The sequence below is a fragment of the Canis lupus genome, chromosome 32 (genome assembly GCF_048164855.1).
Source record: "Canis lupus baileyi chromosome 32, mCanLup2.hap1, whole genome shotgun sequence".
In the NCBI taxonomy this organism is placed as follows: Eukaryota; Metazoa; Chordata; class Mammalia; order Carnivora; family Canidae; genus Canis; species Canis lupus.
In genome coordinates this window covers 26,618,664-26,640,104 of record NC_132869.1, presented here as the reverse complement: position 1 = coordinate 26,640,104, position 21,441 = coordinate 26,618,664, and the positions used below count along the sequence as shown (strand labels likewise).

The 21,441-nt window shown below is 37.5% G+C and overlaps 1 protein-coding gene and 1 pseudogene across 3 annotated transcripts in view; both read right to left on the bottom strand.

Moving 5' to 3' along the window:
* Positions 1–8,897, bottom strand: part of AQP9 (aquaporin 9) — a 47,609-nt gene extending 38,712 nt beyond the window's left edge. The window contains exon 1 of one of the 3 annotated variants that reach the window (XM_072808812.1): positions 8,828–8,897. In XM_072808812.1, coding sequence (XP_072664913.1) covers positions 8,828–8,866 — 39 coding nt within the window. In that variant the 5' untranslated portion in view covers positions 8,867–8,897. Of the gene's footprint in view, positions 1–6,700; positions 6,814–6,857; positions 7,321–8,827 lie in introns of those variants that run through there. The other 2 variants (XM_072808811.1, XM_072808813.1) reach the window with 2 other exon arrangements.
* Positions 8,898–11,904: 3,007 nt separating this feature from the next.
* On the bottom strand, positions 11,905–12,374 carry LOC140622700 (prefoldin subunit 4 pseudogene; annotated as a pseudogene).
* Between the last annotated feature and the right edge of the window lie 9,067 nt (positions 12,375–21,441).

The following is a 21,441-nucleotide window of genomic DNA, read 5'->3' as shown; positions in this document are numbered from 1 at the left end:
AAGTTCCATATCCACACTGTCCGATGTAGCCAGAAGCCATATATGGATCTTAAGCACTCAGACTGGGACTAGTAAAACTGAAGAAAAAAATGTCATTTTATTTAAGTTTAATTTTCATTTAAGTGTCCATGTATGGTTCGTGGCTATCATATTTGACAGTCCTGATCTATATAGACTATCCAAAATAATCTATCAATTTGCTTGCATAATTAGAGAGTTACCAAGTTTGCTGAATACAAGATCAACACACACAAATCTATGCTGCTCCTAAACCCTGGCAATCACCAAAATGTAATTTGTTTTAGAAAATATAATTTCAAAATGTACTGTTCACAATAGTAATAACAATCACAAAGTACCTAGAAATATATCAAACAAATGATACATATTACTTATATCAAGTAAATTATAAAACCTAAAAATAAGTTTGAAAAGCAGACCTATTAAGAAAGAGCTACATCATGTTCATGGATGGAAGATTCAATATTTTAAAGGTATCAGTTCTATCTAGAATAATATAGCAATTTAGTGCAATTCCAGTCAAAATGTCTACAGGGTATTTATGGAACTTGATAAACTGATCCCAAAATTCATGTGAAAGAATAGAGGGCTAAAAATAGCTATGACAATACTGAAAACATAAGGAAGAAAAATATCAGATAACAAAAATAATTTTAAAGTAATTATAACAAAAATATATGGCATTGGTGCTGGTTTGGACAGAGAAATCAATAGAACTCAATCAAGTCTAGGCATACAACCACATTTATATATGAACTGATGTATGATCTCTATCTAACTGTAAATGATGTCATCACAATTAATAGAAGTAGAACAGACTGTCAAAAATGTTACTGGAACAACTGGCTCTCCTACCAGATGAAGAGCACCTACTCTACATCATACACCACAATAAATTCTAACGACTTAAAGACTTAAATATCAAAAGTAGGACATTAAACTATACAATAAGGAAACACGAAATATCTCTACTGTCTGGATTTTGAAAAATACCAGTAATCCTATTACAACTAATATGAAAAAATTTTAAATGCAGAGGATATGAACAGGCCATTTTCAGAAGAGGAAATCTAAAGGTTCAGTAAACATGAAAAGATGGTCAACTGCATGAAGAATTCATTAAAATTACTAGTGAAATTCTATTTGTTACATGTCAAGTGGGCAAACTCTGAAAGCCGGATAATATCAAGAGTCGGAGAGTACATGGAAAATGGGAACTCACAGGTTGCTGATGGTACTGGGTATAGTGTATGCTCAATAAATGTTAACCCCTTTTGTTGTGTAAATTTAAAACCACTTCAGAGAGCAATTTTGCAATATACATGAGATTGAAAATGCCCATGCCCTTGGGCCACCAAACTCACTCCTAAGTGTATATTCAGAAGAAACTGGAAAACACATGTGCAAGAAGACATGTACTAAGACGTTCATTGCAGCAGTGTTGGTCAGAGTGACAAACTGCAAACCACCTAACAGTTGACAAGGGGAATGGATCCATAAACTCGCGGCACTATGGAACTAAAATGAATTATCCACATTTACATGTCTCCAAACAGATAAATCTCAGGAGTGTATTTGGAGAAAAATTTCCAGATGTAGAAGGTATACAAACTAGGAACCCGTGTATGTACATTTTTAAAGCATACAAAACAGTAATATATATATTGTTTCAGGCAACAGTAGTAAAAGCTCAAAAGCATACGTGAGAATGATAATTCCAGCATGGTGAAGGAGAAGCAGGGATCTATTTGGCTCTAATCCCAGCTCTGCCACACACTTAACTGTTGGCAAGTTGCTTGATTGTACTAAGCCTTCATTTCATCATTGTAAAACGAGAACAATTGCCTTACCTCCTGAGATTTTTCCAGAATTAAAGAGTATCTGGGTATAGTGTATGCTCAGTATAACCCCTTTTGTTGTCTTTTGCCCTCATCACATCACCACACTGGAAGGGAAAGAACCTCCTGCTTCGGGCCCTCCCACCCCCGAGGAAGGCACAGGGCAAGAGCGCACACAGAACCCTCTGTGTTTAGCTCTTCCACATGTTCCTATTTAGAAGCTGGGACTTTCTTAAAGTAATGAAACACCCCAGGACAGAAGCACAAATCCACCAGAAGCTGAGAAGTAAACATAAATCATAAGTAAATAATAAGAATCAGGTGGGATTGACTGTGCAAGTTCTCTCTGATGTCCTACTGCGGTGGAAAAAGCATGTGACAAAATTCTGTGAGCTTGTGGATCTGTTTCCTCATCTGAAAGACACAGGGCTGAGACTACAGAGACCACTTCATTCAAAGCCAGTGCATGAGAGCCTGAGGACACAGATTCCTCCACTGCTCCCGTAGATGTGCCATTTGTGGCCAGAATCTATCAGGCACTGCTGCCAGCAGAGGCTTCGTCCAATCACCTGTTGGCAGACAGACAGCTCTCGCTCAGTGGGACCCTCATCCTGGACATCCTGTGGTGGAGTGAGGCAGTGAGCCAGACCAAGCAGAGAGGAATCAGAGAAAGGGCAAGTGACTGCTGAGTCAGAAAGCAAGAGAAGTTACAGTGTCTTCTTATGACCACTTGCTTGTGGGTCCTTTGCTCTGAGCCACAGGGTGGTCTCAAGGAGAATCCAGAAAATAGAAGCCCTAAAAGAAACACAATGCAATGCATGGTCCGTGTATTCATTAGGAACCTGAAGATATGACTGAACCATCTCAGAACCCTAGCGTCACAACAGGTTTGAGTGTGTTTGTTGGTACTGAAGTGGTCCCTAAACTCTATGCTGATAGACCTTCTATAAAATTTCCCTGCCATGATCATGTCCCTTCTATATAATCATCTTTTGACACTTTTAGTGTCTAACACATTTTATTTTAGACTATAAAATTAGTAAGTTTCTCTTGGGCTTTCCCATGAAAGGAGCTAATTTTCATCAAACAGTGGTGCATTAGGAATAAATGAAATCAAATATCAAGCCCATCTCTTGCATCTTGCATTCATAGTCTGGGTGACCTTGGGTAAACCCCTTAGTTATGTTATACCTGTTTCTCCATCTGGCAAAATGGAGTTGATCTCTCTCTCTCTCTCTCTCTCTCTCTCTCTCTCTCTCCCTCTCTCTCCCAGGAAAGATATAAATATAAAAATAAACAAGAACCTATATGAGACTTGCAACAACACAGAGGGATCTACAGAGTATAATGCTAAGCAAAATAAGTCCATTACAGAAGGACAAACACCTCATTATTTCACTCATATGTGGAATTTAAGAAACAAAACAAACAAAGAAAAAAAGAGACGAACTAAAAAACAGACTCCTAACCCTAATTCTAGAGAACAGACTGGTGGTTACCAGAGGAGAAGTGGGTGGGGGCATGGGGGAAATAGGTGAAGTTGAAGATTAAGATCACATTTATCATGATGAGGTCTGAGTAATGTATAGAACAGTTGAATCACTATATGGTACACCTGAAACAAATATAACTGTATATTAACTATACTGGAATCTAGAAAAAAGAATCAATATGAGAAAGCACTCTATGCCTTTTGGAGGAAAAGGACAGTGGAGACCAAGGACAAGTGCATGCTTAAGGCAGGACACCTGGGTTCCACACAGATTCAAAGGACACACAATTGCATCAACCTATGCCTCAGCTTCCCCACCAATAAGAAGGGCCAGCAGCATCTCAGAGCCCTCCCACTAGTACCTGGAAATTCTAAATATGTAGCAATACAAAACATACTGAATTATGCCCTGCAAAGCACTTTTTTTTTCTAAAAAGAGAGAGAGAGAGAGAGAGAGAACTAGCTTATTTTAAGATTTTTCCTATTTTAATCTAAATGCTAATGATATATTCTTTTGTTTCAAAAGCTATCCAGTCTGGAATAGACCCACTCCAAGATCTGAGCAGACTTTGTAGTAATAATTTTAAAGCCCCAGAATTTCTATAGTCAGCGTATCTGAGACCGCTCCAAGAACAGAATGACAAACTCGGTACCTTGGCAAGGTGGGAAGTTTGGTCATGAAGTCATGGAGGAAGGCAAGAGCAAATATGGAAAACACTGTAGGGGCTGACATTTCTCATGTACCACCCATCCCACTTCCTCCTTCCCTCCTGCACTGCCCACTGCCCTGTGCCCTCCATATCCTGTGTCCAGGTCTCTGCTCATTTTATCTCCCTTCAGGGCAAAGATCTAAGCTTTTATAGCAAAGGTGAAAAGGCCTACCCATCCCATATCTACAAGCTCAAATTGGAACTAGTTCATAGGCTTATAACTCAATTATTACTGTTTTTAGTTGTAGTTTACAGAGAATTTTTCATGAACTTTAATGCGACCAATGGGCCTTATCAGTCATTTACATCATGGTGTAAATGAGGTGAAGATGCTTCTCCAGGGGGGCCTCGGTGGCTCAGCTGGTTAACTGTCTGCTGCCTTCAGCTCAAGTCATGATCCCTGGGTCTTGGGATTGAGCCCTGTGTGGGGCTTCCTGCTTAGCAGGGAGCTTGCTTCTCCCTCTCCCTCTGCTGCTTCCCCTGCTTGTGCACTCTCGCTTTCTCTGTCAAGTAAATAAATACAATCTTAAAAAAAAAAAAAAAAAAAGATGCTTCTCCTAAGAGCAAGTTTTGAGAGAAGGGAAAATGGCTCCAGACTCCCAACATCTGGGGGAGAAGCCAATTTTGAAGGACTGATGAGTCCTATTATATCCTGTGTCATCTTCTTTATGTTCCTTTTTGCCTGTGCCTTATCAACATGCAAAGCTTTTTACAACACAAAGCAATGCAAAATGCACATTTTCTAATAAAGCAGAAACAATTGCTTTGGCTAATAGTTGAGCAAAACCATGAAGATTAATTGGTTAAAAAATATTATGTTTGTGCAAAAACGTCCTTTCTATATCCCCCAAGCCTCAATAAAAAGATTATAGCCACAATTATGGAGTCTATCAGAGTTGGCTTTAAAAAAATAAATGTACAGTGTAGATGGGAATGAAACACTTAGGCAATTATTGGCTTTCACCAGAAGATACAAAGTTTAATTTTCAACATACAGTATGAAGATATTTCTTTAGCTCTCATCTTAAATACTAGAGGAAATAGACATGCTACTGGTTGGATGAGTGGAATGGTGAATGGCTGAGAGCAACTTTTTTTTACTCAAGACAGAGGGGATGGCATTATGAAACAGCTTCACATTAAGAAATAAAGGAGGTTTTAACCTTTTCAATTGCAAAATGATGTTTAGTTCACTTCCTCCTCTGTGTTTTCTGCAGGACACTGTGGATTATAATTGAATTTGCTTTACTTCTCTGCACCATAGGTCACTGTATTGCTGAATTGAGTCTGTGAGGACATCCACTCTCCTCACTGGGACCGAATTGTCAAGTAACATGACCCCAGAGTTCTTGTCTCACTGAAGGTGATTTTTCAGTTAAGCACGGACTAAGATCAGAAAAATCATGGGCTTTTATTCTCTCTCTTTTCCTTCAAATTACCCATCTCATCTGCGTTTTTACTCAAGTGAGTGAGGATGGTCAAGAAAGGGTTGTCCATATGCCTTGAAAATACTGGAGTGAATCCAGTAAAAAGAGGCTCTCAGAGACCAGAAAACTTATGGCTCTCTCTCAATTTACACTAATTCAAATTTTTGAGTTTACATTTGTTTCTTGATCTTGGCTTATTCCCCTAAATTATTATGTATTTATAAAAAGCAGAGAATTTTTTTGAGATAGAGCTGACATAATAACATTACATTAGCTTCAGGTGTCCAACATAATGATTCAATATTTGTATATACTGCAAAATGATCATCACAATAAGTCTAATTAACATTTATCACCACATAGTTAACTTTTTTTCTCCTCATAACAATCTTTAAAGATCTACTCTCTTAGCAGCTTTTAAGCATGCAATACAGTGTTATTAACTATAGTCACTGTGCTGCACTTTACTAAAGAACTTTTAATGTTCAAAATTTATGTACAAGAAAAATAAAATTATTAATATCTGAAGCAGGAAATCTTTGAGCAGGTTTATTTATTTTTTTAAGGCAAGTTAAACTCAGTAATTGTTGCATATGAGAATACTTGAACATTTCATTTTCTGCTCACAAATGGTCTGGCTCCAGGTAAAAACTCAGCATCCAAAGAATGCTATAATGTGCAATAGGATGAAAGCCTAGAGCCCATGCCACCTAAGTAAACTGTCCAGTCTTTCATTAATAGCTGTGCAATTCCCTGGGCAAAATTCTTGAATAATTCTTAGAATCAGTCTTTCCTTTATATATAAGGTTCTTGTAACTGAACATAAACAGTGGGGGAAAATCATGAAAACCAAAGGTGGATGGTTAAAAAATACATATTTTTACTTCTACCTAGTGCAATTTCTAATTTACTAAAGGTCAAGCTATCTAAAAACACAATCCTTGCCAAGGATTTGTAATACTGAGTTGTTTCTTGACATTCATATTTATTGACTGCCAATCCTTATTTTAAGGGACTGAATCTTCTCAACGTTCATGGGAAACAAACAGGGTATAAATCAATTAATTAATGAGAAAAATTTCTCATTGATTTTGAAATCAAAGCCAGCTCAGAGTCTGAGTAAATCTCTGGAATGAAGAAAGTAGTTTACTCCCCTTCTCCCACCCCCATCAACTCTTGTGAATAAATGAAATGAAAAAATGAAAACCAAACCTGAGGCCAGTAAATAGCCAAAGAGCCTGGAAGTAACGTGCTCTTTCCTGGAAGAGATGAATCTAGTGACAAGCTTAAAGAAAACAAAACAAAACTATCCGCCACCAGCTACACAGAAAGAGAGGTACAATTGGGTCAGAATTCAGGAAATACTCACGATCATTATGAAGGTGCCCAAGAACTCAGAGATTGTTTCTTTAGCTAAGCTGCTCTTCAAGACCAGCCTCTGCTTGAGACTTTTCCCCTTTCGCCCCTTCCCAGGTTGCATCGTGGGGCTTCTCCAAGGACCACTCTCTCCACCACAATCTGCTTCTTCTGGTCTCTACTTCACTCGCACGTGAAAATGGAAGTTTTGACAACTGCTCACAGATTCCTGGAGATGTCCGGTGAGATTCTATGACTGTACAAACGCTGTCCCAATTAGAGCCCGTGACTTAATCCTCTTCTGGTGAAATTCATCCCCTGTTCACTGTTGTTTATCTGACTTAGCGAGTTAGAACCTGAAATCCCAAAAACGATTCTTTTTGTGCCTGATAGATTAATCATTACCTTTATTCTCAAGGTATTTTTTTTCTCTGTTGGTTTTTGGTTTTTGTTTTTTGTTTTTTTTTTTCTCCAAGAGATGAGAAAAGAGATGTTGTGCTGGTTGTATTGCCAAACCACAGCGATGGGCAATGGTCCAGAAGAGATTTGCATGTTACACAATTGCAGGCTTCTGATTTTTTTTTTCCCTATTCAGAAGTGGGTGGTTGGGGTGTAGTTTGGGATTATCAAATCAGGTATATATACATCCAGTGTAAACATTCTCTTCTGAAGAAACTTTTCATGCACACTGGAGAATATACAGATGTGTTGTTCTGCAAGATTAATTAAACACTCTTGTTTTCTTCCAATATCATTTCAGTAATTTAATGACACCTCCCTAAGGGTGGTTAAAAACAACTGCATCCATTCTAGAGATGGAGATACTAACATACAAAGAGACCATTGCAAGTTTCACTTTGCAAGACTTTAGGACAGGATGAATCTCCTCCTTGGTTACTGTAGCTGGGCTTCATCTACTGAGGACAGATTGGGATCCACGAATCAGAATGATGGAGAAAGCAACCTGTTGACTTTCTTCTGTAGAAGCGTTCCAGTTTGAAAACCAAGTTACCCCCCTTCACTTATCATGAAGTAAATATTTAAGCAAAATACAGAGAAAATAAACAATAGCGGCTTGGAACTCTATACTGCTTGAAGATCACTGAGCCAGAAAGAGAGACCCCAGTTAAGTGAGAAAGGGATTAAACACACTTCAAGAAGGCTTCTAGGTTATATCATTTAAGTTTGATTAATTAACATCCTTGCAGGCAACACACTGTTTAGGACTAGCATGTCATGTCAAGTATTCGAGTCTTGCTTCTCAAAACTAGTTCGTTTGAAGAAACAGAATCCAGCAGTTGTTTCTGAATACCAAAGCCCTTCCCTGGAATCAGTACCCACGCTTTGTGCTTCCTCCCAATCCTCCCACAGAGAAGCCAGTTCTGTTTCAGGCTTCTCCCCCCCTTTGCAGGAGGCCTAGTCATTTCCAGCTGAAGAGGCAGACAAGAGGGGAGGGAGAAAAGATCTGGAGAGAACAGCTGTTGATAGCCCAAGTATAGAAGGAGATACCTAATCTATAGATGAAATATAGAGTTTAGGCCTAAAGAAATTCTTACTTGCCAGAGGGAACACCATTGCAGAGCCAGGATAAGAACCCAACATTTTGGCTTTAACTATTGGTTAAGTTATCATGGATACCATTGTCTAGAAGGGTTACTTATGACTACGCTATTCCCAAGTCCCAGTGGATGGACCAGAGAAACAGGACTTGATTGCAGTGACTACAACTAACCCCACACAAGGGTGTTCTTTGGTCTTTTCATTCACTCATCTAACAAATATTTATGGCATACTCATTATGTGCCAAGGACTGCCCCTAGCAAAGCACACACAGTTCTTGCCCTTTACAGAGCTTAGAGTCTCATGAGGGAGATAGGCATAGTGAAATAATCATACACACAGAACTATGAAGTCACAACTAAGATTTAGGCTACACAGATGGAAGACATATTTCTATGAGCAAATAAAAGAGGGGGACTTCACCTCAACAGAGAGACCTCTGATGGCTTCTAAGGAAATCATGTCCGAGCTGAGATCAGAAGGAAGTGTAGGGTTTAACTGCATGAAGTGGGGAAGGAAGTGCATGTACAATGGCCTTGGGGAGTGGGGGTGGGAACAGTACGATGCCTGTCCAAGAACAAAAGAAATCTACTGCCTGGCTCCCAGGTACAGTGAAGGAACACAGTGCAAAATGAACCTAGAGCCATGGGTAGGAGTCAGACCATACATACTGAGCCTATAAATCATACTCAGGGCTAAAAGCAATGATAAATCACACAGGTAGTTTGAGCAAGAACACGACACCACCAAATTTGAGTTTTAAAAAAATCAGATTGGCTGTGAGGTGGAAAGGGGATTGGAGGGTGACTAAAGTATACCCACTGGAGGCTATTACAGAATTCCAGGACTGAGTGGCTTGGGTAATGGAAAGAAATGGAAGGATTCAAATGTTCTTTATATCTTAAAATTGGAAGAACTTGGCAGCTTGGCTATAGAAGGTGAGAAGAGGGACTCAGTTGATTGCTGGGTCCCTGGCTTGCTGGGGAAGGAGGTGCTAAGTACTGAGAGAGAAAACACTTGAAGAAGACCAGGACTGCTGGGGCAGATCATGATTTCTGCTTGTGCAGATTAAGCCACCGGGGCTCTCTGGTGCTTGGGGGGATGGGGGTAAATAGGAAGGGATATGGTTCTGGAGTCAGAAGAAAGGTCTGTGTGCTCATAGATGTGACAATTGAAGCCCAGAATAAAGGTGAGCTTGCCTAGGGGGAGATTTCAAGAAAGCAGAGGCTGAGTTTGTGGTACTGGACATTCCATGCTCAGGTAGAGAATGAAATTTTTGTTATGTCATTTATTTTGCCTTCAGATGACAGTCACACTTTCACCTTCATCACCATGAACAACTTCTCATCAAACGTAACTCACTCACACTCTCCTTTGTACCCTCACACCAAAGTTCCTATTGGAAATATGGGGCCGCTTAGTTTCATTCATTCATTCATTCACTCATTCATTCACTGACTCATTCAGAAAAAGATTTTACTGAGTATACCATATGTGAGGCACAGGGGATATTCAAAAATTAGGAAGACAGATGTCTAGTGGCTAAGGGATTATATAGTCTACGTGACAAAGACTTCCAAATGAATACATTGTATAGTAAAATGGAATCATATGCAAAGCACTGAACTAAAATTCCAGCTATGGGCATCTAAGAGATCACTGTACATTGTCAACATATTGACTCATCCTGCCACCAATAGTTCTAGAATCATACTTCCCTAGATGCAGTGTCATGCTGACTCTCTGGGGCCAGCCTAGCCAGCAATTACAGTTTCCCTGTGACTCTGTCACTCCCTGACCCCAACATTCTCTTCTTCTCCATCTAGTTGTAGCTTGAGTAACCAGCTCTGCCTCCATTCATGGGATTCAACAAGTCTGGTGTTCATAAGGAGAACTATCTCACACTCTGACTTCACTTCCCCAACCTCTTCTACTTGGACAAATTTATCTCCACTCTAGTTCAGAAATGCCTTTGAAGGCCATTGTTGGGATGTCACCATCTCCTCTTTCAGAACCTTTCACACCAACGTGCATCTCACTGACTACAGCTTCTGCTTCTCACATTTCCCCAACTCTCTGACTTTCACAAATGTGCTACACATCCTCCTCATAAATTTCAGTCCCTCAGTTCCTTCCTTTCCACCCAGTTCCTAGCCTCGTGATCTTCCAGGTTAATGATGCACTTACTGGTGTTTCAGACATCCTGACTTTCTTCTACATCCACATGGCCAAAGCCCAACTCTGAGTGTACCTAGCCACCTATTTCTCTCAACATCTCAGGGTGTTGAATGATGCTGGAGCAAATTAGATTAATATATTGATTGACCCTATTTCAGATCATTATGATCTAGCATCAGCAATGGGAGCACATTCTTAGTTAACCTTTTATTTCAAAGATTCCAGATTCTAGGGTGCATTAGGTTCACCCACCTTCAGAGACTATGATTTAGTAGGTCTAGGATGGAGTTCAGGAATCTCATAAGCATATACCTGATGATTCAGATAACATGCCTTATTTCATTTTATGTAACAGCAATACACTTCCTATTCCTCTCAAGATACCTGTCCCAAACCTCCTGCTCAGCTGATGAACTTTTCCCCTAACCAATCCATTGGGGAAAACCATGGGTTTGTTAGCTATAACACCTTTTGTGCCTCTTCTTCTCAAAAAACTGAATAAAATAAATAAATAAAATAAAACCTAATTTTATTAGAGTTGTCCTCCTTTTCTTTCCTTCTTTTTGAACTTAGCCCTGATGCTGCTGGACTGTCCTAGCCCCTCTAGGATCTCAGCTGGTAAATAATCTCCTCACACTTTCAATCTCTTTTCCCCATTGGTTTCTTTACCAGAGCCTAAAAACAACTTCAGGTCTCACCTATCCTGAAAAATATTCCTTCAGGGTTGTTCCACCTCAGATTCTTGTTTTAGTCAGTTTGAGCCACTACGAGACTGAAATTAGGATGACAGTGTGGTTGGGTTTGGGTGAGAGCACACTTCCTGGTTTGTAGATAGCAACCTTCTTGTTGTATCCTCACGTGGCTGAGAGAGACCTCCTCTTTATCCCCCATTAAGGACACCAATCCCATGATGGGGACTCCACTCTCAAGACTTCATTCAGAATCAGTTTCCTCCCAAGGCCCCACCTCTGAATATTAGCACACTAGAGATTAGGATTTAACATATGAATCTGGTGGGGGGGCGTGGAGGACATAAATGAGCAGTTCATAGCAATTATTTTATTGGTTTTCTCCACATTCTTTCTTTTCTATTTGGGGGATTTTTTTTTTTTTTTTTTTTTTGCTTAACCGATTTTAATAACATGACATAAAGCCCCTACACTTGATAGAATCGTTATGCAAAATACATAGATGAATACTGTCTTCTTTTAAAAATATAAAATAAATAAGCAAGACATGTGAAAATAGGCAAGTTTCCATTAAATAAATGAAAACTTTGAAAAAAGAAATTTTTGCTTTCCATATCATTTGAAGAAGGGAAATTATCATTTTAAACAATATTCAAGTTTATTAAACAAATTTTTAAAAAGTATTATAAAATGTTTAACTGTCATCAGCTTCGAGGTTTATGTTGCTCCCGAATTTTGCATATAACTGAACTTTCAGATCCACTAACACTCGCTGAATTGATTCCACTCTGGCTTCTAAGGCGTCAATTTCTTCTTGCAAATTTTTCTTTGCTTCTTCTAACATTTCCTGTGTCTCTTCTTGAGAATGGCTAATGAAAACATCACCAATTTGATAAGGTATCATTAAGCAATCATCATCTGCAAGCATGATGTCCTCACAAGCATCTTCCAAATTCTGGAGTTGTTTCTTTTTTATTTCTATTTCCTCCTTCAGCTCTGTGATTCTACTTGTATTCCGTGCAAATTTGTTTATCTTTTGTTGATCTTCAAAAGTAACGTTGACATCTTCTGCAGCCGCCTTCTTCATGGTGGCCGCCATCTTGGGACTTATTTGGGGAAAAATTAACCACTTCCCCCTTGAGCATAAAATCATTACATTGAAAAAATAAAACTAATTCAGAAGTATTAAATTAAAACATAAAAATATCCCATAATCTCATCTCTCAGAGATAAACACTGTTAATAGATTGGAATATATCTCTCCAGAATTCTTTTTCAGTAGATCTATATATATATATTTTTTCCTTGATATTAGGTGAGTGGTTTTTTTTTTTCATGTAAAACATTCTGTTCATCTTCCTATACCAATGTATAACTCCCATTGCAAGGCTTGAACTCAAGACCCTGAGATCACCATGACCTGAGCTGAGATCAAGAGTCGGATGCTTAACCGACTGAATCACCAGGCACCCCTATATAACTCATCTTTTTTTTTTATAACTCTTTTTAATCACTACATAGCATTGCATTGTACAAACATGCTATAATTTAACTAGCTCCTTTTGACAGTTGTTTCCAATTTCCACCATTAAATGAAAATTCTCGTATATATACTTACTGATCTCTTAACACAACTTCCTTGAAACTGAGTTATTTACTGATCAAAGAATATGCATATATCAAGTGCTTTAAAAGTACTTATTTATCGCTCCCATTCTTTTCAATATTGGTTAATGCAAACCATTTTCAATCATTCCCCAATATAACAGCTAAAAAATAATATTATTTTATTTTTTACTTTATAAAATATTTTATTTATTTATTCATGAGAGATGCACAGAGAGAGGCAGAGACATAGGCAGAAGGAGAAGTAGGCTCCTCACGATGCGGGACGCGATTCCAGGACCCAGGGATCATGCCCTGAGTCAGAGATAGACGCTCAACCACTGAGCCACCCAGACATCCCTTACTTTGTTATTTATTCTAAGAAAGACTCAACCTATACCAAAATTACAAAAATATTAAACTTTGTCTTATATTTTTCCCAATATTTTCATGATTTTACTTTTCATACTTATATTTTAAATTTTTCTAGATTATGATTTATAGCATAAGGTAGGATTCTAATACATTTCCCAACTATTTTGACAAGTTTTCCAACACCATTTGATTTGGAATTTCATCTATCCTATATAAAAAATTCCCCAACATAAAATTATGATTTTTAATTACTCTAGCCCTGCTATACCTTTTGATGCCTTTCTGCTTAGAATAGGTACCATCTTCATTATTATTTTCAAATATTTATTAGCTAGGTGAACTTTAGAATCATTTTTAAGTTCCATCTCTTCCCAACTATAATTAATGAGGAAGCCTTTACTTTATAAAGTCATAATATGAATTTTCCCATTCAGAAATATAATTCTCATCTCTCTATTCCATCTTTTTTTATCTTCTCAAGCAAAATTACATTGTACCCTTCTCCATTAGGTCTTGCAAATTCTTATTTATTTGATATTTAGTTGTATTTATTTTTGAAGTTAGGAGGAAATCCCTTATTTTATTCTATTTTCTAATTGACCATTACAAGCAAAACTCTATTTCTATGTATATATCTATTAACTGTCCATCCTAATGAACTTTTTAATAGTTTCACGTAGGTTTCTAGCTGACATTATAGTGAAACTTGTTAGTTGCCTATTTGGAATCTATTCAATTCTTTTTCTAATAGTATCAGATTTTCATTTGGATACCTACCTTTTTATTTTTCACCAATTATACGCTTTGGGTGAAAGATGGATTATACCCAGGTTTTAGGGTAAACACTGAGGAGTATAAGCCTATCAGAATCATTTTCCCACCTTTGAAAACATGCCTCATTCAGGAATAAAAATGTGGTTCAATTTGGGCCAATAAATTTGAGAAGCTTTCTGGAGCTTTTGAAAGGAATTCCTTAATTTCTTAATTCTTCTAGAAAGCTATAAAAATCCGGTTTTCTACTATCTCTTGGACATGTACAGGGAAACTTATAGCCTCAATTATAACATATACACATCCTATAAACTTGGGGGAAACCAGGCTTCTAATTAAGGTAGGAGAATATAGTATGAACTATAAATAATCATCATTTACTATTTTCCTTTTTAATATTCCTATTTATTTCTTTTTCTTGCCTTATTGTATGGGCAGAAACTATTACAAAAATATTGAATCACAATAATGAAAAACAGGCATCCTTATATTGTTTCTGAATTTTAAAATAATGCCTTTCTTATACCATTCATTAAGTTTCATGCTTCCTATTTATCATACTAAGACATTTTTAAAAATTTGCTAAGAAATGTTATTTTAAAAACATGAATGGATATTGGGTTTTATCAAATGTCTTGAATATTTAATGAAGATATTGCATTTAAAGATTATTCTGTTAATCATTATGTCATTAATTAATTATACTGTATTTTAAATGTTCTGTTAAAATACACGCATTTCTGAAAAAACCCTACTTCATCATGCATGATACACAAATACATATACTGTTAGATTTAATTTTCCAATATTTTTTTTTACTTGGATATTCACCATTAAAATTATAAATAGGTGATTTGTGCTTTATTTTTCAGATCTTGATAGAAGACTAATACTATCCATGAACAAATGAACTGGAAAGATTTCCATATTTCTCTATTTTATGGAATGATTTAAATAGGTCAAAGGGTGCCTGGGTGGCTCAGTTGGTTAAGTGTCTGCCTTCGGCTCAGGTCATGATCTCAGATTCCTGAGATCTAGCCCCACATCAGGCTCCTCTCCTTTTCCCTCTGCCTGCCACTCCCCCTGCTAGTGCTTTTTTTCTCTCTGTCAAATAAATAAATAAAAACTTAAAAAAAATAAATAATTCAAGAAATATCTGTTCCCTAAAAAATGGTAGGCTCCATTTATGTACAAATATGAGCCAAGCTCCTTTTTGGGCAGTCGATTTTTGAGAATGCTTTAATATCACAGTTACTGCTGTTTATATGTCTTAAGTAAATTTTGGTCAGTTATGCTTTCCTATAAATTCTTTAATGTAGACTTTCAAAGTTATTAATACAGGTACATCATACAATTTTAAAGTATCTTTTTAAATTTCAAACATTATTTACTTGTACTTTCCTCTCCTTTCTCTTTGATCTAAGTTGCCAGAAGTGTACAACTTTAATTCTTGGTAATTTTTTAAAGATTGTATTTATTTATTAGAGAGAGAGAGAGCTTGCACATGCACAAGCTGGGGAAGGGGCAGAGGGAGTGGGAGAAGCAGACTCCCTGCTGGGCAGGGAGCTCCATCCCAGGACCCTGAGATCATGAACTGAGCCCAAGGCAGATGCTTAACCAACTGAGCCACCCAAGCACCCTTTTTTTAAAAAAAAATTAAATTCAATTAGCCAACATATAGTACATCCTTAGTTTTAGATGTAGTGTTCAATAATTCATCAGTTGCATATAACACTCAATGCTCATCACATCAGGTGTGTTCCCGTCTACTTTTATTGTTATATTTGAAGAAAGATGCCTTGACTTTTTTGTCAATTATGGTTTTGTTTTCTTTCAAGTCAACTAGTTCCTCTTTTTTCTTCATATATTTTTCTTATTTATTTTAATTTCTTTTACTGTTCTTATTTGAGTTTACTGAGTAATGTATTTTCATTTTTATACAGAATTATTTAACATATTTTAGGGACCAAACTTAGGTAGTAAATTTATGAAGAAATGCAAAGGAATGATAAACAAAAAGCTCAAGATAGGGGTTAACTATCAGGTGGTGGAAGAAGGGACAGATTTGAAGAACCAAAGAGGGGACTGTCATATAATAGACTAGTTGCTCATCAGAAACTGGGAGGTAGGGATCCCTGGGTGGCGCAGCGGTTTGGCGCCTGCCTTTGGCCCAGGGCGTGATCCCGGAGACCCGGGATTGAATCCCACGTTGGGCTCCCTGCATGGAGCCTGCTTCTCCCTCTGCCTGTGTCTCTGCCTCCCTCTCTCTCTCTCTGTAACTATCATAAATAAATAAAAATTAAAAAAAAAGAAACTGGGAGGTAGGTTCATAGATGTTCACTGTACTATGTATTTTTATACTTTATATTTGTTTTATTAATAAAAAGAAAAAATAAAACAACATTTAAAATGAAGGAAAAATGATCTCCTTGCTTCCCTCTCCTCGCTGATTCACCCTATACATCCTTAAAAGAGAAATCTTTTTAAAACAGGAATTACAACATCCTTTCCCCTAAAACTCCTTGATTTTCCATTTTCTTAAGGGTAAAGTCCAAACTCTCTAGACTGACATTCAAGGTCTTCCACAATATCACTCCTCCTCATATATCCAAATATATATATCAATATCCCCCAACGTGATGCACTCCATTTTATCTAGTTCCCACTAAATGCCTTACTCATTTCTGCCTACAAGTCCTTACTTATGCTCTGTCCTTTCGTCTAGAATGCCCTTCCTCTGCCTCTCTTCCCATCCGAACAAACCCTATTCACTTCTTCTTTTGAAGGCCAAGCCCACTTTGTAACTCATAAATGAACCCTTCCCTCACAATTCCACTGAACAGTGAAATATCCCACAATCAAATGCCTATATTCTCACAATCAAATGCTTCTACCACTCATGGTGTAAATTACTCACTTCACTCTTAATCATAGTTTCTTAACTTTCTATCTGTGCGTATGTATATGTATGCATGCTTGTGTCTCCCCCCCCCAAAATGGGTAATAAACGCTTCAAAAGTAAGAGCTTTGTTTTATATTTCATGGTATGGTCTAAAAAGTTTAGCACAATAAACATTTGTCATACAAATAAATAAGATTTCTCAATTTTTTTCATGGCATGGGATGCTTTGAAATGCCTCAAACTAAAATCAAACTTAGAAACAGTTTTCAAAATTATTTCTAATGCTGATGTATTGGAATGTGTCTAGTTCATATTATGTGCTGTGATATTCAAATTTCCCAGTGGTCCTTCCTTTCAGAAATATTCTCACTTACATGACATTACAATGTAGCCATTTTTATCTAGGCACCATGGAACAGGGACATTTTTACATGATCCAAGAAACAAACTTCTACATGTTCAGCTTAGACAAAATTGACCAGTAATGTACACAACAGACCCTCCATCTTATCCCACCCCCTGTGTCCTGAGACTCACCTTGTCTATATGACTCATGGTCAGCGGGCTTTAGGAGTGAGGTAGGGGGGAATGGTGTATCTGAGAGGTTGATGGAAGAGGGATGAGGCTTTGGGAAAGAATAAGAGAGAGTACAGAGCCTGTTGGAGAGTACAAGAGTCCTGTTAAGTATTCTCTTTCGGAAATATCATCTTATTTTAATATACTCCAATTTCATGAATTAAGAAAATCTATAAATATGTCTTTACCAAATGCACAAATCATCTCACAATAAAATGATCATTATAGAACTACATTTTAATAAATATTTATGTAGAATGAAATATGGGTAGAATACTGGACCCTTTTTAATAGCTTTTCACAGTTTATCAAACATTTGTATAAATCATTTATTTTTTTCTCAAAGCAATTATGTAATGAAAAAGAGGCAACTATAAATTACAATTTTTTGCTACTTGGCCTCTCATACCATACCAACTCTTAGAAGGTTAGAAACCATGTTGACTGTGTAGATACCCATGGTGTGTGCCCATGGCAAGTAATCTTTGAATAAACACATGTGGAGTGAGGGAGTGAAGAGAATCCCTTTAGAAACTGAAGCCCAAGAAAATGCATTGATCTGTCCAAAACCATGCAGTTGGTCAGACAGTAAGGATTCAAATCTGAACCTTTGGACTCTGGATCCAATGGACCTTCTGCCGTTGCTCAAACACAATAGAGAAATCTGATTTTGTCACAAAATGAAAGATTTTGGCTTATGGATAGATTTTTATTCGACCTTTCCTAATTTCTTTATAAGTATGCTATTTCATAGAATGTATACATTATAATTAAGAGAAGATTTCTTGGGTAGAATTGCAGCTCTGTGAGAATAAAGCTGAGGCCAAGCATTTGGCAAGTGCTATTTGGTCTGGATGGACTCCACAGCCCCAGTCAAGTACATCAATCACGCAAAGCTGATCACACAGGCCAGGAGTGATCTACAAAACTGCAAAAACAAAACCGATGCCCTCTTGATAGTGCATTAGCAATAACAACCATGTATAGCTCAGTTACTATAATAGCTGCAACTTTAGTATTACAGAAGCCTAAAGTATTTGTCAGGTTGGGGATCAGGGTGAGGAGTCACATGTCCCACAAGCACACGCGTTGCTCTAGAAGTCCATGCAACCCCCCCACTAGCAAGGATGCTGAGCCCAACATCCTGAGAAAGGCATTGAAGTAACCCCAAATCTTTCAGCAATTGGGATAGGGATACATTGCTTGTTTTTCAAACTCTGCCAGCGGAGAGCCCCAAATGCCTACTGCTTGCTGTATTATAATAGCCCAGTCTGCTCTCCATACAGTCCTGAGAACCTGGAAGTTCTTTCTTATTTTAGCAAATAGCAAACATTTGTACAGTTGGTTATATTGTCATTCATATCTATGAAAGTGCTAGATCAGAAGAAGTCTTTCCTTTCAGAAGCACAAATGTTAATTCTAACTGCTTCATTTAGGCCAGAGGGCACAAATATCTGTTTTTAGAGCTCTTTTCTGGGTAGCCCTCTTCTGCTAATTTTATATTTATTATAGCACACTGGAGAGAGACAGCAATGATTATTGATCCACTCCCCAGTAAAGAGATTAAATAAAGGGTTTAAGTAGAAGGTGACATTTACCTGATCCTTGGAGAAGACATGGCATTCTAAGCTAAAGAGCATCCTGGAGCTCTCCGTAGACTTGTAGGAGACTCCCATGAGACACTGAGGCACACATGGGAGGTAAGTTTCCCTCATCTCCTAAATCCACTAAGGGCTTTATTATTATTACCATTTTAAAAAATTAACTTCTTAGCTGATAAAAAATAAAATGACCTCTAGAAATTTTAAAACAAAATCATCTTTTCAACTAGACCATTATCTGGGAACTCACTGCAAAGCACACCACTGGCAGCAAAACTTTTGTCCTTGGTAGTAAGTTAAGAGTGTGCTTTGAAATGCTGTATTTTTCAAAGGAAGTACACTCTCAAAATACCTCTAAATGTCTTCTATTTTAAAACAAAGAATTTAGAGACTGTGATAGTGGCCACCAACATAGACCTTTTGCAGATTAATCTCCGAATAATTGATCAAATCCCCACATGGCTAAGGTGCTTAAACAGTTGAATTGAAAAAAAGTAACCAATCAATTAATAATCACATAAGCAGTATAGAAAAAATCTAAAAACTCCATTTTGACTGAATCATCTGAATTGAACGTAGTTATAACTAATGTGTGCTCATGAAGGGATCTTTGACTCCATGATTTTCATGACCTCTATGATCTGTGTTCATTGATCTTCTTGGTACAAAGACAAAGAATATCTGTTTACCCAAACATTTGCTCAGAGAAAATTTGCTTAAGGGAAAGTGTGTTGACTAAAAGCAAGGTCACTTTTATTTTTGTTTGTTCTATGATATCAAAGGGTTTAACCGTTGAAATTTGGTATGTCACTAAAGAACATAAGGGAAAACATAATCAGTTTGAAACAAATGGCAGTCACTCACATTTATTAAATGAGCATTTAATTTATACTTTAAAAATATCGATTATATTTTGTACACAGAGAGAGGTAAAGTGATATCTTTATCCACTACCTGAAACATATTGGGCATATTGCCTGTATTGCCTATAGTGTGGTATATTGTTATTATCCACATTGATTCAGTTCAGTTAAACAGTTTTTGAATATATAAGTGCCTGCCACTGTGCTAGGTCCTGGACACATGAATATCAGTGAAAGCAGCCTGGCCCTTTAAGATGATCTCAATCCAGTTAAGAAAGTACATAGATTGTTGGTAAATTTGCTAAATGCATGAGTGATTGAACTGGGTGAATCTAAGCACATAGAATTCCTGGAACTTCTTGTCCCTAAAAAGATGTTAAAGAAAAAAGCTAACTCTCTTATGAAAGGAGATTGTCCTTTGAATGGAATCAACTGAGACCCAGGATGTTGTCTTTAGCTTCAGAGGTCTAAAATTTATTTATTTATTTTTAAAGATTTTATTTATTTATTTGAGAGAGTGACAGAGCAAGCATGAACAAGGTGGTGGGGGGATGGGCAGAGGGAGAGGGAGAAGCAGACTCCCCTCTGAGCAGGGAGCTGATGCGGGGGCTTGATCCCAGGATCCTGGGATCATGACCTGAGCCGAAGGCAGATGCTTAACCACCTGAGCCACCCAGGCGCCCCCAGAGGTCTAAAATTTAATTTACTATGTTTCCGATATGTGACTAAGCCCGGAAGACTGACTCAATAAATGGCATGCCTGCTTATTAATTTGTAATGTGAATAACCACCAGGTCACTCTTCTTGGCTAATCCACACACACCTCTTCAGGAATGGAGAGGATTCAGAAGGTAACCTGATTCATGCACCGATTTCTACTGTGAGGATGTGTCCATGGAAGGAATCAGAATATGTGCCCATTGCTTAGGACTCCATCGGCAATTCTGGAGACCATTCCTTCCTTTGAGAGAGAGAAAAGGTAGATTGTGGGGTTGAATGTGTAAGCCTCAGAATTAAGACAGCTTGAGTTTCTATTTTCCTGTCACCATTCAATAGCTGTGGTACTTTGCAAGTTATTAACTGTTTTGCACCCCAGTTTCCTCACGTGTAGAAAGGGGATTATAATAGCTCATACCATGTTTCAGAGGACTTTCTTGAGTAGTAAATGAATTATTTCACACAACACAATCCATATGGCCACACGGGAAGCACACACTTGTTCCTGCTGTTTGTTTATACTTTTTCTAAGTTCCAAGCAGCACCTTTCCTTTAAGATAACACAATGACCTGAGATGTTTCACAATACAATTGAGTGGGTTATAGTTTCAGAGTAACACCCTCTTGATTTGATGCAGGACTATATTAGATTAGACAGCACGTTCACATTTGCATACCATCTCCAGAGTACGCAACTTAGCAGGTGCCTAATCACAGTGATAACAACCACCAATTATGGAGCACTTTTTATGTGCCAGGT